This window comes from Telopea speciosissima, chromosome 9, assembly GCF_018873765.1.
Source record: "Telopea speciosissima isolate NSW1024214 ecotype Mountain lineage chromosome 9, Tspe_v1, whole genome shotgun sequence".
Taxonomy (NCBI): Eukaryota; Viridiplantae; Streptophyta; class Magnoliopsida; order Proteales; family Proteaceae; genus Telopea; species Telopea speciosissima.
This window is the reverse complement of record NC_057924.1, coordinates 1,722,971-1,739,528: the sequence shown is the minus strand read 5'-3', so window position 1 is coordinate 1,739,528 and position 16,558 is coordinate 1,722,971. Positions and strand designations below refer to the sequence as shown.

The following is a 16,558-nucleotide window of genomic DNA, read 5'->3' as shown; positions in this document are numbered from 1 at the left end:
GTCTTGGTTGTTTCCCATCCAAACATACTACGACGTTACTTCTGTAATCTTATTTTTTTTCCACTTTAATATATTTCTCTTTTTAACTTTAGCATTTTTTATATGAAAAGATTTGGTGCTAGACTGCTAGCTAGCCAGCACCAAACTGTCATGTGGTAATCTACGAAAGATCCACTTTCTCTCTTTACCATGGAGATTTGACCCTTTAATTAGTATGGGGGAAAATAAATTTTTTTCATCATATGTATAATAAGGTGAAAGTTAATGATAACATAAGGCTCCAATTACAAATTCATCACCTGGGGCTACATATGTATAGGAAAGATTTCTTTTGAGTTTTGAGCTTCCCTCTTCTTTTCAAATTGGACTCCTCTTCACTGAGTGGAGAGCCTAATGAGGTATCAGATGGTTAGGTTGTGCCGCACACATCCCAATGGTTGACTAGGCAAGAGTTGAGATGTGTGCGGCACAGTCCAATCGTCAGATGCCTCATCGGGCTCTCCACTCGGTGGAGAGGAATCGGATCCCTTCTTTTCACTCTTTTCGTAAGTAGAAGAAGAAAAAGGCTGAGCAAGCCGTCAGGTGACCAGAATATGTCATTCTCTCTCCTCCCTTTTGGAAAAGATCCATTTGCTTTGAAAACTAAAAGCTGGCACCATACCCAACCCTCTCCCAAAAAAATTAATAATGGAATCCTCCACACATAACCAATTTATCCAGTAAATCCCAATTTAGTGGTGGGTCCAGATCATTAGATACTACTGGTTTTTTTTAATTGGTGGAATACACTAATACAACGAAGCTTAAACCTATAAGAAGTGTGAAATTATGGAAAAAGGTAAGCCAGATGCTATGTGAGATCACCCAATGGCCGGAATCCCAATCCGTGCACTGGCCACGCCCTTTTGGAATGGGGTCCACCACCGGTCCCCATGTGCGACTATCATGTGTTCATTGAACAGCTTTGTTTCCTTAAATATTTCTCTAAGCACTATTACCCGAAGAAGTTAATTTTTAAATTAAAAAAAAAAATGTTAATTTAAAGTCGAAAACCAAATTTGATCATTTAAAAGTGTGATGCAGTTTTGGACCAATAAGGGAATCTCTTTTGGAATCCGATAAAAGGTGGAGAAACATTTATGACCTATAACCTCCTCGTATGAGGACTATGTAATTTTACTTCTGAGCTAGCATTGTACTAAACTTTTTTCCCTTAAAATTTAAATTGAACTGGGAGAGCAAAAAATCAATCCGAGTTTGATTTTGAAAATTAAAATTCATTCAATTTAATTTCAATTTTGATTTTAGACTAGAAATCACCGGTTTGTACTAAACCAAGTAGAGTATAATCATATAAATTGATCTTAAATCACACTAAACCCAAAATCATGTGTGTTTGTTAAGTTTTGAGAAAGCTGTTGAAATGTATCATATTTGACATTGTAGGACTATACCTTTATGAGGTTGGTCCAAGCCTGGCGGCGAAGTCATGGAAAGAGGATTCTTGAAACCAGAGAGCTTCAAAACGGAAAGGTTTGCGCAGGGAAGGTTGTTGGGGTTCGGTGCTCATTATTAAGGCCTTTGTTTCAATAAAATAATTCCACTTAAATCAAATTTGAACCAAATTAATAAAACGGTATGTGGATCGAATGAAACAAATTTAAAAAACAGAATAAAATCCAATTTCCATTTTTACATATTGTATCTTAAATTGAACAAAAAATATAGGATCGAGAACTGATTGACACCCATAGCTATATGATTGTTGATTTGTCTGAATCGCGGATCAGTATCGATTGAGGCCAATCGTGAATATTAACCGATTCATTGGTATGACCCAAGATTAAAAAAAATAATAATAATAACAATAAGGGAGAAGTTTTTATACACAGCCGTGTAAGCATCCACTCATTAATTAATGCCTTGAAAACTCTCACCCTCTCACATACACGCCTTACACAGCCATGTATGAAAACTTTCCCCTAACAATAATAATAACCTGCTGCTAAGGGTGTCAATGTTAATTGTGTACTGTATATCGATATCGTTTCTATATCGAATTATCTATACCGAAACGCATTGAATAAATTCAGTATGAGATACATGTACCGAATCGGTATTTGATATGGTATTGATATGGATAAAATGCTAAAAATACACCATACCATACCGATACCTTACCCAATACCTGTACCAAATCATACCGAATATTTTTTTTTATACGTGTCACGAAACCTTACGCTAAACGTTCTCAGCACCTCCACTCCACGCGTGTAAGATCTTAAATGCACACGCTTTGCCCTACATGGACAAAGATGTCAATTTTACTACAGCTTTCATTTTCTTTATTTATAAATTCAAATTTAAGTAATATATATATATATATATGACGAAACATTATTGTCATATATATTACGTTTCAAATTATCTCTTAGTATATTCCTACCAAAAAAATTCTTTTAATATTTTTGATTGAATTATTTACAAACTCAAATTATGTGTAATATAGATTTTTTATTTTTTTTTGGCAATATCTTTCATGATAAAATACACCAGAGGTCAGAGCTTCAATCTTCAGAGAGGAGAGTTCTCAAGGCCCGCCTTTCTCTCTTTCTCTTTCTCTCTCTCTCTCTTGTTTCTTCTTCTTCTTGTTTCTTTCCTTCTTTCGTTCTTTCTTTCTTTCTTCTTTGTTCAGTAAAGAGGAGAAAAGAAAGAAGAAAAAAAAGAACTAATTTTGATCCAACTTACTTAATATATATATCTTTAACTTAGAGAAAGTTTTAGAGGGAAAAAAAAGGGGAAAATGGGACTCGTTCCTCAAGATGCGATCAAGCAGTTCCAAGCTTTAATCGATCAGGGTAACTTCACTTGATCTCCTCTCTTCTTCAAGATCACTGATCTTAGATTGAAAATCCCTAAAAAGTTTTCTCACTTTTTTTTTTCTTCCTCCCTCTCTTTGTTTGCAGTCGATGAGCCATTGAAGAAATCCTTTCAGGTTGGTAGACCTCTATCTGTGTTCGTTTGAACTGTACACTATTTTTTTTTCATTCACATGGTAATGGTATTTTTTTTTTCCGGGTGGGAATTTGGAGGATTATTTTTTGATCATTGGGTGTAGTACTCTCGACTTGATCTCTGTTTATTTGCTTGCGTTGTGCAGCTGTAAGACTTCTTTTGATTAGTTCCATTTGTTAATTTTAAGATCCATGAAAAATTTTGAGTTTTTTCTCACACATACTCATCGTATCTTTGAAGTGTTACTGTGATTCTGTGAATGTAGTTAGGCGAGGCGGTACTTTGTTCTTTGAAATGGTGAAATTTGAGATATAATCAGCCATTCTTCGAATTTGAGCTTGCCCTTTTAATGTTTTTCCTTTTGTGTTGTTACTAAAGTTTGATCCCATAATGTTTGTAATAATTAAACAGAATTGTTTGAGCTTTGTAATTGATTTGTACCACACGGGGTTCTGGGTGTTTCTGGAATTTGGCAATGGGCTACTTTTGCTGCCAATTTACCTCATATCTAGTGCAGCAGTTGGAGGATCTGACGTGCTTTTCACCCTCAATTCAGTGAAACCATGTGATGCGAGGTTTTCTTTTTGTTAGAACTACCTGATCTCTTTCAGTAGGCTAGTGATGAAATAATATGGGCCCTTCTTCTTCATTTGTTTCTTTCTTTTATGATTGTCAACCTCTCCTGCCCCGCATAGCAAGCTAAATTACAGGATAGAACTACTAAAGAATTATTTTGGTTCACATATTCATGTCTGTTGCTCCACATCAAGTAATCTTGAGCTTAAGTAGATTAGCCAGGTCATGAGTGGCTGGAAGGAGCAGGGAAGAGATTCGGAAGGAGTATCAGGAGGGTAAATGATGGAATTGAAACTTTTCATATCTGTTAAACTGCAGGTTACATGGTACAATTCCTTGGTATAAAATTCATGCCAACTGTAGACTTTATTATGGTTACAGTTAAAAAAAAAAAAGAAGAAGATTGGCGGATGGGATGTCATCACATTCAATAAGAAGATAACCTAGATCTCATGTTGGTTAGAAATAAGTAATTGGTCACAGTGAATGTTGCCATCTAAGTCAATGTCTGGTTTTCGGGCTTTGATGCTCTTTTTTATACTGTTTCTAGGCAACCTTGCTTGTGTCTTTTGTAATACCTGACGGCTAGTCATTGAATGGGAAGACTTTCTGATTTATGAGTTTTACAAATGCTTCTTCTTATTATTTGCTTCTTAATGATTCAGAATATGCATCAAGGATATCCGAAAGAAACCTTGGTGCGGTTTCTCAAGGCAAGAGAGTGGAATATTCCCAAAGCGCATAAAATGGTGAGATTCTGTTAATCTTCAGAACTGTGCTTTTGCCAAAGTGTAAAATATATGCTTCCTCTCTTTTCTTATTTTGTACTGATAATGCCCCTATTGTGTTTCAGTTGGTGGATTGTTTAAACTGGAGAATACAAAATGAGATTGACAATATATTGGCGGTGAGAATTCATGATACTAGATAAATAATATCAAATTTACATCTTACAATGTAGCTAATCTAATTTAAATACTTTCCCATTTTATGCATGTGCACAATTCATTGCTGCTTCTGTTGTCTGCCAAAAATATATATTTGGCCATCTAGTGTTTGATTGAATGGATCTGGTTAAATTGTTGCATGTTGTAACTTGTGGGATATATTATTTTAAAGAAAGAACATAATTGTCTTGCTGAGTTGGTGTAGATAGCAGCTGTGAATGCAGTGCATGAATATTCATAAAAAAAATGAATTGTTGATTATCTAGTGTTATCTTCTGTGCAATGATATTTCCTCTTCATAAGTCAATCCTTGAACATCAAATAGCATATATTCATGCTATCGTGGAAAATGTGGAAGTATATGACCGTTTCTAGATTACATTTTCTTGATATGAAGGGTAGGCAGGCTGTAGAACTTGAAATTACCGTAGTTGGTTAAGATTTACAAATAAGATGGGAGAGAGCCTTGGCTTGAATCAGCAAGATTGTGCCCTGTATCTTTACTACTACTATGAAAACTTCATGCATAATGTTGGAGAGTTATACTGCAGTATTTTGAGAAGATTCTTGATGATCTTGTTGTGAAGGAAACTTATAGATGCAATGCTTCGCATTGTGCCTGTATGCTACTAATTTGACTACTTTTTCTTTGCACAGAAACCAATCTCTCCGACAGACCTCTATAGAGCAGTGCGTGACTCGCAGCTTATAGGAATGTCAGGTTATACAAAAGAGGTATACATGCAGTTTTATTGAATTCCACCTGGCATCATACCATTATAGTGTGGTGTATAATGTCTTGCTAAATAATGCTGTCATCTTTGTTGACAAAATCAACTAAATTCCACCAAAAGCACCTTTGTGATAATTACAAATTTTCCCCTTGTGTCCACATTTTAAGTTTTAGCCTCTTTGGTTTTTTGACAGGGTGTCCCCGTTTTTGCCATTGGCGTTGGGCTCAGCAAATATGACAAAGCATCTGTAAGGCTTACCATATTTCTTTAGTTTCTTTCTACCGTCTTACTATTGTGATGCTAATTTTTTTTTTTTGCTGAACTAAAAATTACGACTTATGATTCACAATGTGGAGAAACAAAAAGAACGTGTGTATTTTTCAAAATAATTTAACAATTTGGTAAAACTCGTTCTCTTTGTCTAAACTCTAGATGATCAAACCATTTTGATCTAATGCATGTAGTATTTTAATATGGGGATCGTGTGTGTGGTCTTCTTAAATCATTTATTTGTTTGTCAGGAAAAATAGAAGTAAAAAAAAAATAACCTAGAGGATAACCACCTTTATTTAACCTGCTAGATTCGTACAAAAATAATAGACTTGCCAAAGTTCACTAAATCATGAAATTTCTTGTGTTAACAGCTCCTCCTAAAAGTTAGTTCATGTCTTCTTAAGTAGCATCTGCCCAGATAAGATTAATGGTAGCTTGTCACTTTATCCATTTCATGCTGAACCTGAAATTTTTTATCTCTGTTGCTAAAATCTTTCACTGAATCTTATTCTATCTCCCTGGGCAATCTCTAAAGGTTAATGATAACATAGTCTTCCTTTTATTGACAATTCTATTCTTTGTCGGCTTTAAAAGATCCACAAATGGTTCCCAGAATGATAGACCACTGAGCCCTTCTGTGGACTGGGATGAAGGAAAAAGATATGGTATCACTAAGGGAGCTTGGAACTTATAGATGGAAAAGGGGTCAGACAGAAGTTTGCGTCCACCAGAGAAATGTCGTGTCTGAATGAATAGAGGTCTAGAATGGTGGGAAAATCCACACAAACACCTTCTCCAGCTTTTCTCCTTAAAGGCAACTCCTAAAGGAATTGAGACACATCTATGCTCAGTGATTAAGGATTCTGATGAAATTTCTTAAAATATAACTCCGCTTAAAAAAGATTAATGGTTGATACTTTATCATGGCTTTAGTCATTAAGACAAAAAGGAAAAAATTGTTGAAATTATCGTGTAGATTTACATAAACCTGATGGATATGTGGCAAGTACATGGGTATGTGTCTAACATGGAAGCCTTGGAACTTGACATGCAGATACATCCATGTACCTGTATCTTTCTGCTAGGGTTAGGCAGTCATCTTGGTGTGACTAGAACTTGACATGCAGATACATCCATGGACCTGCATCATTCTGCTAGGGTTAGGCAGTCATCTTTTTTTTTTATCCCAAACATTCTCTGGGACCCGGGCTGTCCCTTAAAATTTTTATTAAAATCAGAATCAATCAAATAGAATAAATACAAGGGGGGAACATTCCCGCCTTACCCCAACCTGAAAAGGAGAACAAACTAAGTCACTCACTCAAAAAAAGGATCTCTCTCCCTTACAAAACCCAAAAAGCACCTATTGCTTTCTCAAGACTGGAAGACCTGTAACATCCTTGCGCAATATCCGCCTGAGATCCAAAGGAATAGTAGAATCAGAACTAAACAGAGAGTTAGTTCCCAATTCACATGCATAATTTGCCAACCAGTCTGCCGCCCTGTTTCCTTCTCTAAAAGTAAAGGAAAACAACGGACGCTTATAACTTCCCCCTCTATGCCCTGCGGTAATGATTCCTCTGGCATCACGACCTTTACCATTATGAAAGAAGACTTCCATCTCTAAGCTTAGCTCAGACGTAGCTCGCTTCATTTTGGGTGTGAAGCAATGTCAAACCATAATACCCAACAGCATTAGTTCTCCCTGAAAAGGAGGTGAAGTAAGACCAAGCCCATGAGCTTATTATCCTAGGTCGGAAGAAGTTGATAGGATCCCCCTTTTTACCTCCCCATGTCCCTTCTGTGTGGCGACATGGCAAAAAGGAAAGAGAGGGATGGGGTTTCTCTCGCTTTTGGCATAGTAGGCCCCCAGTGGTTAGGCAGTCATCTCGGTGTGACTAGAATTGTGTTTCTTTATGCCAACAAATTTGATTATATTACATCCCTGCATCTCTCTCTCCTCATTACGTTTCCTGCTGTGCCGAGATGTTGTCAGTGTCCAACATGTTGAGGGGCAGGCATAAAATGATAAACAGGGCTGTCATTGTTATATAGTTTCAAGGGAATATACATGTATATGCAACACAATTAATTGAATTTTCTTCAATAGCACCCATAAATTGGGATTTGCTTCTTCTGTTGTGTTGTCTTACTACATGGTGCATCTGTGCATACCTTCATTTAGTTCCAGTTTTTATGATAATTTACTGTACTCTGTTTCATATAGGTTCATTACTATATTCAGTCACACATCCAAATTAATGAATATCGGGACCGTGTTATTTTGGTGAGTATAACATTCCAAAGCTGCTTAGTTTCTGTGTCTATTCATTTTTGTAACTTAGTAGATTTTGTTGTAGCCTTCAGCAACAAAGAAATATGGGCATCTTATTGGCACCTGTGTGAAGGTTTTGGATATGACTGGTCTAAAGCTATCAGCACTAAGCCAAATTAAGGTATTTTCTATTGATTTTAGAAACTCCTTTTTCTTTGGTCAATTGTAATTGTTTTATGTGGGAAACTTCCAAGTAGCTTGGGGAAGGAAATGGAGGAGGGAGGGGGAAAAGCAAGCAGGGTCTAAATTTTCATCACCCCCCCCCCCCCCCCGTTTTCCCTCCAGAGGGAGGGGGTAAAGCAAGTTGAATCTCCCTCCTCGTTATCCCCTTTTCTAAGGCCTCTTGTGGGGATTCTAATTCCAACACAATGACATACCTGAACCCATCCATTTCCTTTCTCTGGGTTTGGTTTGCATGATTTTGCTTGCTTATTTTCTACTTAAAAGTTAGGGTCTAATTGGGCCATCTCCCTAGCAAAATTGCCTCGACCCACAAAGACAACCAGGAATGGCAATGGGGCGGCTTGAAGCGGGTATCTACCTCCGCCCTACCCTATATGGTTCAGGTATAGTGCAACTATTTTCATGTTAAGGTCAGTTATGGTATTTGAAAAACACAGGGTACGTGCCCCACCACACCTCTGCCTGTGGATACTCATTCCCTTTAACTTGTAAAATTAGGAGCCCCGTGCATGTTTTGTGGAGCAGGTAAGGTATGGTTTTGCTCTATTCTAAGCGAGTATGTGAATGGTATTGGTGATAACCCCACTGAATCTGCCCTGCTGCCATTCCTGGAGCCAACCAAACTGATCCTTATTAGAGAACCAGTTGAACAGTCTGTCTAGATTGAAATATTGAATAAATGAGTTTCTAGCCCAAGCTCATCCTGAGCTGACATGAGTTCAGGTACGAATATGCTGTCCCAAGCACACCCCAAGGTTTTGATATGGCAACCCAAATCAGCTAATGTTGGGATGAGTTGGTCAGTTGATTCTTTTTTAACCCCACCCATGTTCTACCCTTCAATTGATTCATGAATTGATTTTGATATATAAAATCTCAGTGATAATTGGCATTACTGTCAGTGACTTGCCATCGAAACTCTGCCAGTTTGCCCTGAAATCAACAGTAGTAGAAGTGAGACTTGATGTAGGGTTAAAAGCACAATTTTGAACAAAATCTATGATCAATGCACAGTTAAAGTATAGATTCTTTGACAGGGTATAGTGGTAAACGAAGGTAGTACTTGGAGCATGAGGGAAATAGTCCCTTTCCATTTCCCATTCCCCTGAGGGCTCAAGTTGCTGAGAAAACTTTAGCGACCCTATTTTCTGCACTAAAAGTGAGCTATGACTACTCTCATGTTGATGGCCTTGTGGGCGTTAACCTAGTTGAACTGTTGTGCCCACTTGGACTTGAGCTTAAGAAGCCTCCTTTTAGTTGCAGAGATTGGTGTTAGATTAATCTACTATTGTGTTGCAACATTATACCAGTCACAGATGGTTTTCAGGTGCTGCCAAGCAACAATGCCATTTAAAACTGCATCTCTAGTGGTTGGGATCTACCAGAGAGAAGGCTAGTTTGGTACCGTTTACAATGATTCTTTAGATGAGGGGAGAGGAAAGAAGATATTAGACCTGTCCAGAGACGTAGAAAAGTCAAATCAGTTTTCTTCCATTTGAATGCCATAGGTAAGGATGGGTTTATTGACTTTTGATTGACTTCATTCAGACAGGAGATGTGCTTGTCATCTTCAGAAACCTTTATTCCAACCACAGCTCATCTTAGAACAAGTCATATTAGCAGAACTGTTATCGGAGAAAGAAGGCCTCAACAGTTAGCTATGCCCTTGTTGCTGTCAATGACAAGGGGCAGCCCAATGAAGTGACCTTTAAGTCCATGAGCACATGTTCTAGAGGGAAATAAGTGTTTCCACAGTTTTCAAGGAGTATAAGTGAGATGACCATTTTTAATCTTTCTGTTAGTATCCTGTCCAAGAGCAATTAGGAGCAAAAAATGTGCAGGAAATTGATGTTAGTTCACAAACAACTGTGAAGTGTATATTTTCCCATTAAGTATTTATTGTTTCATTTTATGATTCTTCAATATTTATCTTTGTTCATGTGCATTTCTCTGGTAAGAGTTACATGATCAAAAGGCTTGTCTCCATTTATAGTGAACATTTTTTGGATAATTACTTATTTTTAGATAATTATTTTCTATGTAAGTATGCTCCTACCTTAAACCAGTTTGGCTTTAGTGTTTGTTTAACATTATTATAAATCATTTGCTAATGCAGCTATTGACGGCTATATCTACTGTTGATGATCTAAACTATCCAGAGAAGACAGATACATATTACATTGTGAATGCTCCATACATATTTTCAGCTTGTTGGAAGGTTAGCCCTTTGTCTTCTCTTCTGGATTTGAAACCTAATGTTCCTCTATGTTGTGGTTTTTTGATTTTGTGCATACGGTGCAAGATCTTAATCACCCATCAGCTGTTGTTTTTGTAAGTTCTTGCAAGGGTAAAATATGTGGTTCTTTCCATTACAATGTATAGCTCAGCTGGCATGCCAACTTTGTGCATTCTCCCAAACTTTTGACAGGTAGTTAAGCCTCTATTGCAAGAGCGGACAAGGAGGAAAATTCAGGTGCTGCAAGGGTGTGGTAGAGTTGAGTTGCTGAAGGTGAGATCATCTGATGTATTTTTTCGTGTGAAGTAGTTTATTTTTTAATATGACCAGTTTATGAGGCCCGCATATAAATATGGAAGTCATTGTACTTGGCGGAGGATTTATTTTAGGACATTAGGTCCATTCTCGATTAAATTCACGTTATTAATCATCATACTCACTTTATGATCCAATAACAGAGCTTTAATTTTTGTGAACCTGCATCATGTATGTAGATAATGGACCATGCATCCCTTCCGCATTTCTGCAAAAGAGAAGGTTCGGGTTCGTCCCGGCATTCAACTAATGGAACGGATGACTGCTTCTCCTTGGACCATGCCTTTCATCAGGATCTCTACAATTACATCAAGCAGAAATCCTTGAGACTAGAATCTGTTGCACCCATCAAACAATGTTCTTTCCATGTAGATGTGCCTGAGCCAAACCCAGAAGACACGAAGATTGCTCAAACCATTGAATCTGAGTTCCACAAGCTCCGGGATCAGAATGGGTTCTCGCATTCACCGGATAACCTGAAAATCAATGGTGAATGAGATGGGAGGAAATGGTGTATGTAACATAAGATATCACAATTCGACACTTCGGGGCTCAATCATGTTGTGACATCTCAACATGAGGGCCACGGGTAGGGTTTTGCAGCTCCTCCCAGATTGTGGGTGTCCATGCTATGGGATGTAATAGTACGTGCTTGCATTAGCTTGATGCAGGCTTCATAGGAAAGCTAATTTGGTTATGTAAGTTGACATACAGATGGAGCCATCTCTGCCTGAGAAAGCTAAAGAAAGAGTAGTGTAAACCTTAGTAAAAAAATATGAGCTTTAAATGGTTGGAAGAATTGGGATCTTTTCCCATTTCTGACCTAATAAAAGATGGATGGGGAAATGGAGTGGTTACATGTCAAATTTTATTAGTCATATTCAGACCCTTCTCTTAATCTGCCACCGCTACCATGCCCAGCAATTGCAACCCTACAAGGGGATTTACTAGAACAATACTCAGATCTTGTTCAAGAAAACCTTTTCTTTATTCCTAGACAGGCAACATACATGTATAAACATATTTGCCTGAAATGTTGTGTGCTTAGCAAGTAATCTATAGATTTGGATAGAGATGCTGAGCTCTAGTTTCATTGAAAACATTTTAATGTTAATAATATTTTATATTAAAAAAAATTTATTTTTCATTTTTTTATTTTTTATGTTGTACTTCAAAACAAACAGTGAATAATCCTACTTTACAGGAAAGTTTTCTCTTCACCACCTTACATGGAAACAAACAGAACCAAGAAAAAATCTTAGAAAAAGAACAGCAGAATATTTGACAAGTGATCGGTGTATCTCTTTAAAGCTTAAAAGAAAGTTCTTTAGGACTGAGGGATGTGCGGCAAAACTAGGAAGGTAAAGTGACAAATGAACGTATTAGAGTTGAATTGGGTGTTGCCCCAATCAATGACAAATTCAAAGAAAGCCGTCCAAGGTGGTATGGCCATATTCAGCGAAGGCTTAGGGACGCCCTAGTAAGGAGGAATGAGTTGATCCTGATTGAAGGAGTTAAAAGAACTAGGGGCAGCTCTAAATTGTGACCATAGTAGTGTGGAAGGACATGTATAGTCTAGGTCTTGTCCCAAATATGAACTCAGATAAAGCCTATTAGAAAAGCAAGGATACATGTAGTCGACCCCATTTAACTGAGATTCTCCTTCCCTCTTACTCTCTCACTTATCTTTTATGATCTCTCGTTTTTTCATTCGTCTTATTTCATTTTATTTATGTAACCGTCAGTTTTTTTAACTTTGTTTACACAAATCCATGTAGCCAACCCCATTCAGTTGGGAAAAAGGGTGAGTTTTTTGTTGTTGTTGTTGACTAATCTATTAGAACCCACAACAGTCCATCATAGGGTGATACCAATACATTATACAACAACTCAACCTTATCCCACCAAACTAAATGGGGTCAGCTATGTTAACAATACAGAATGAGTCACATATTTCAGATTTAGGTGGTTCATTTTTATTACATTTGTGCTGATGTGATAATTTCATGATTCTAACCCAACCCCCTCCGCCCTAAAAATAAAAAACTAGGTAGTGAATGGATTTTTATCACTTTTGGTTATGATGTGTAATATCATTTATGCCTTCCCTTTATGGTACAAAGAAGTCTGCCCACTCACTCTTACCAGATTTCTCTACAATGTTTTTCCTTAATTAATGATTTATGTAAGCCAAGGACAATCACAAAACTATCTGTGTCACCGAAAGTTCTTCTTTTCTCTACTTCAGAATTTAGTTTTATTATTCTTTTCATATTTCAGATATAGACAATGGAAAGTAATAACATAGACACTAGTGATCTGAAATTTACACAACCAAGTCATGGAGGTGTTTTTCTTCCCATCCCCACCCCCTCCCCCCTTCTTCCCCTCATGTCATTCACACACTGGCACAACAGTCATCAGTAAACACAAAAATCACACTGGTTTCTCCCCAGGGAGGTAAGAGTGAGACGCACCCTCAACCTGGTTCTTCTTCCTAGTGAAGATACCACTGAGATTGGGCAACAGTACCTTCCTTGAGCCAGATTTTGTTTTATCCAGCTTAGGGACACCGACAACCTTCTCTGGTTGGTTCTGCTTCTGAACCGTGGCATTTTGTGTTGATGAAGCTGCAGAAACCTCCGATTCAAGAATAAGAGCAGCAGCCTCAGCTGCTCTCTTTTGCTCTCTTTCACGCCACCTACGAAGTTCTCCCTCAACAGCACTCTTTGCTGCCTCTGCCATCTCTGCCCTCTTCAAAGCCTCCTCCGTTGTAGCTTTCATCTCCTCAATCTCCTTCTGGCTTGCCTCCAACCTATTTAGTGCTTCATTCTCACTTGCCTTTATGGCTTCCACCTGAGCCATTGCTGCGGCTACTTTCATTTCAGCCAATTTATCAGATTCTTCAACTTTCCAGCTAAAAGACTCAAATTCCTCTTTTGATAATGTGATCATTGCATCAGATTCTGATGTTGAAGCACGAGCTGCATTGGTTCTTTCAGACAATATCTTAATCTGATCCAGGGCCTTTGCCTCTGCTGCCTTTGCTTCTTCAGTCTCTTTCAGTGCAATCTGTAGTGTCTTTTCTGCTTCTGCCAGGGCAGCACGGGTGGCTTCAGCTTCTTTCTTCAACTCTTCAGCATTTCTCTTTGTTTCTTCTGCCTCCTTTCTTGCATTTTCCGATTCTAAGGATAACTGTTGGAGGGTAGAGATCAGCTCACCTGAAGCACCTTTGGCTTTAGATTCTTCGGCAAGGGCTGCCTCAAGTTCAGCCTTACTTTTCCGGAGCTGGACATGCAAGTTTCCAGCAATAGATTCAGTTTCGGCTTCCTTCTCTTTCAGTTCAGAATGTTCTTTCTTCACTGTTTCCAGCTCTACCTTGAGAGACTCCACCAAGCTCCGCAGAGTGCTTTCTTCTTCTGCCACTTTGTGCAATGCTTCTTTAGCACCATCAAGCTCTGACGTCACATTTCTTACAGAATCCATATCAGAAGCCTGGGCATTTTCCTTCTCCTTTTGTAAAGCCCCGATCTCAGCAGCTGTTTCAGCAAGCTTATCTTCGAGGTTCCTGGCAAGTTCAGGATCAAACTCTTTCTTCAAAGATAGCAGTTTCTTCTCTGCTTCTTCCAGGGCTGCTCTATAAGACTGTCTCTGAGCATTTTTGACCTCAAGAATCTTTTCTTGCTCCTGCTGGGCTTGCAAAGAAGCAAGCTTCACATGCCCAAGTGAATCTTTTATGGTTGCAAGCTCCTTCGACAGCTCAGCGGCCTTCTCTGCATTAACCTCGGCTGCAAGTTCAGCTTCTGCTACTTGCTGGAATGCAGCAGCTTTTCCTTCTACGGATGACTCAAAATCCTGCCGGAATTTCCTGAGTTCTTGTTTGGCAGCATCAAGTTCAGAAATGGTGGCTGCATACTGTTCTCTTGCATTGTCCAACTCCTGTTTCCACGCATCATCAGTTCCGACAGAGTGACTAGAGTTCCCTTTTCCTAGTTGCGTTATTTGGCTCTTTGCCACCTCTGTCTCCTTAATTACCAATTCCTTAGACTGATTTACATTTTCCAGCTTGTTGGATAAATCCTCAACTGTTTGTTTAGCCTTTTCAAGCTCAGCAAGTGCTTGTGTCTTGGTAGTTTCTGCATTTTTCAACTGTTCCTTGAGCTTGTTTAGCTCTTTTTGGGCCAGGAGAAGTTGTGTCTCCGTTGCCAATACCTTCTGTGGCAAAACAAAAAGAAATTGGAAGCACAGATCTTAGACATATATCGTCAAATTGAAATTAATGCATTATGTGTATTTTCAAATTCTTCTAAACACTGTATGAACTGTTGGAGTCCAGCCAGCCAAGAATTTGCTACTCTACGGTTGGGATTGGATATATTTTGTTTGTGAAATGGGAATTTAAGCCTGGCCTTCCAAGCCCAATTACATTGAACTTGTAATCTCTACCTAATTTGTGGAGTTTGAACTCTAAAGACCAATGAGAATCACCTCATCAATATAAGACTTTATAACACTAAATTCACATCCAATTGACCCTGGCTATTACATAAAAATATTGCTCTAAAAGTGTGTGCACCAACCAGCCAAATGCATGATACATCACAAGTTAAAATAATTTTTATGGCAATTAAATGCCACTACTTAAAAGTAAGTATCTAGGGGAAACTTAAGTTTCATTTCAAATCAAATTAAGATAATTTATTGGAACCATTGGTATCATATAAAAGAAAATCTTAAACAAAAAATAAAAATTTCTAAAAAAAAAGGATGAAAAGTGGGAGGCATGATTATAGACTATCTAGGTTTAATTTAACAGTTATCCCTCTCTTTCACCCATCTGTTGGATTGGATTCTAGAACCTAATCTGCCAATGTGGTAAAACAGGGATATCTATGGGGGAAAAAATCTTTTAGAGTGTCATAATCCAATTAACAGTCCGTCTCCATATTATAGTCTAGAGTTGTCAATTAGGCCCAAACTTAATAATGTCTGGCCTTGATCTAGAGAGAAGCCAAAATAACCATCACATTGAACATAAGAACATCCAATTAGCCACTTTTTGCCTTCTGACCAGGAAGGTGAGCCCCTTCTATCAAACAGTGGTGGTATAGATATTTCATTTTTCAGATTTTCAAACTAATTAATTAATATCAGAAAAACCAATAAGTTTGAGTCGCAGTTCTCCAAATCTAGTGACTCAATTTCAGAAATACCTCTGTAGAAATAGATTTTGACTTCTTAATGGCAGGTTTCTCCCCTGACGAGGATCCTTCACCAAACAAGCTGACTGCAGCTTTGACGGATTGGAATGGGGCTCTAGTGTCTATTTCTCCCACCTCTGCTGCTCTCGGAGAGTCTGTTGAATTCTGGCGAACTTTCACAACCATCATGTTTTCACCACTACAGTCCACCTGCTAAGATAGGTTAAAAAATGATACATCACTGAGCTACTATGGAGGGCACATAAAAGGGAAAGAGTGGTAGGCATGAACCTACCTTTTAATAGCTGGAATATAAAGAGGAAGGTAAAATCAGCTTATTGGTGGGAGAAGGTGGAGTAATTTATCTGCAAAGGAAATAACACCCCAATTGAGGGCAAAGAGAGGTATGTTTTAAGAAACCTGCATGTTCTCAATTTTCTGTTTTTTCTTGCAGACAAGTTTAACTTTTTTTAAAGGTAAGAAAGCAAGATATTAATAGAAATAAAATTTTCTAATATCTGATAGTGAGCACAAGAATTAAGCCTTTCTTTGCTTTCCCTGAAGGATACCGAGAGAAAAGCTTCTCTCTCATATTCTGGGATATGGAGGGTTCATATACCAAACTACCAAACTATTCCCCTCAGGGATTTAAATCAGTATCAAAACCCCAATAATTAAAAGGTAATACTGATCCAGATTCGAATCGATCAGATGGTACAAAGGAATAAGTATCCAGAGGACCA

General features: G+C 38.0%; 2 protein-coding genes across 2 annotated transcripts; one reads left to right on the top strand and one right to left on the bottom strand.

The window, feature by feature from the left end:
• The first annotated feature begins 2,737 nt into the window (after positions 1-2,737).
• On the top strand, positions 2,738-11,316 carry LOC122641034 (SEC14 cytosolic factor-like). The gene is made up of 11 exons (XM_043834349.1): positions 2,738-2,858; positions 2,967-2,995; positions 4,257-4,340; positions 4,445-4,498; positions 5,196-5,273; positions 5,466-5,519; positions 7,773-7,832; positions 7,906-8,001; positions 10,180-10,281; positions 10,492-10,572; positions 10,794-11,316. Exons 1-11 carry the CDS (start codon positions 2,804-2,806, stop codon positions 11,109-11,111), a joined length of 1,011 nt encoding a protein of 336 aa, XP_043690284.1. The 5' UTR covers positions 2,738-2,803; the 3' UTR covers positions 11,112-11,316.
• A 1,541-nt stretch (positions 11,317-12,857) lies between these two features.
• On the bottom strand, positions 12,858-16,001 carry LOC122641030 (WEB family protein At5g55860-like). The gene is made up of 2 exons (XM_043834346.1): positions 15,828-16,001; positions 12,858-14,829 (listed from the first exon to the last, which is right to left on the bottom strand). Exons 1-2 carry the CDS (start codon positions 15,999-16,001, stop codon positions 13,051-13,053), a joined length of 1,953 nt encoding a protein of 650 aa, XP_043690281.1. The 3' UTR covers positions 12,858-13,050.
• Between the last annotated feature and the right edge of the window lie 557 nt (positions 16,002-16,558).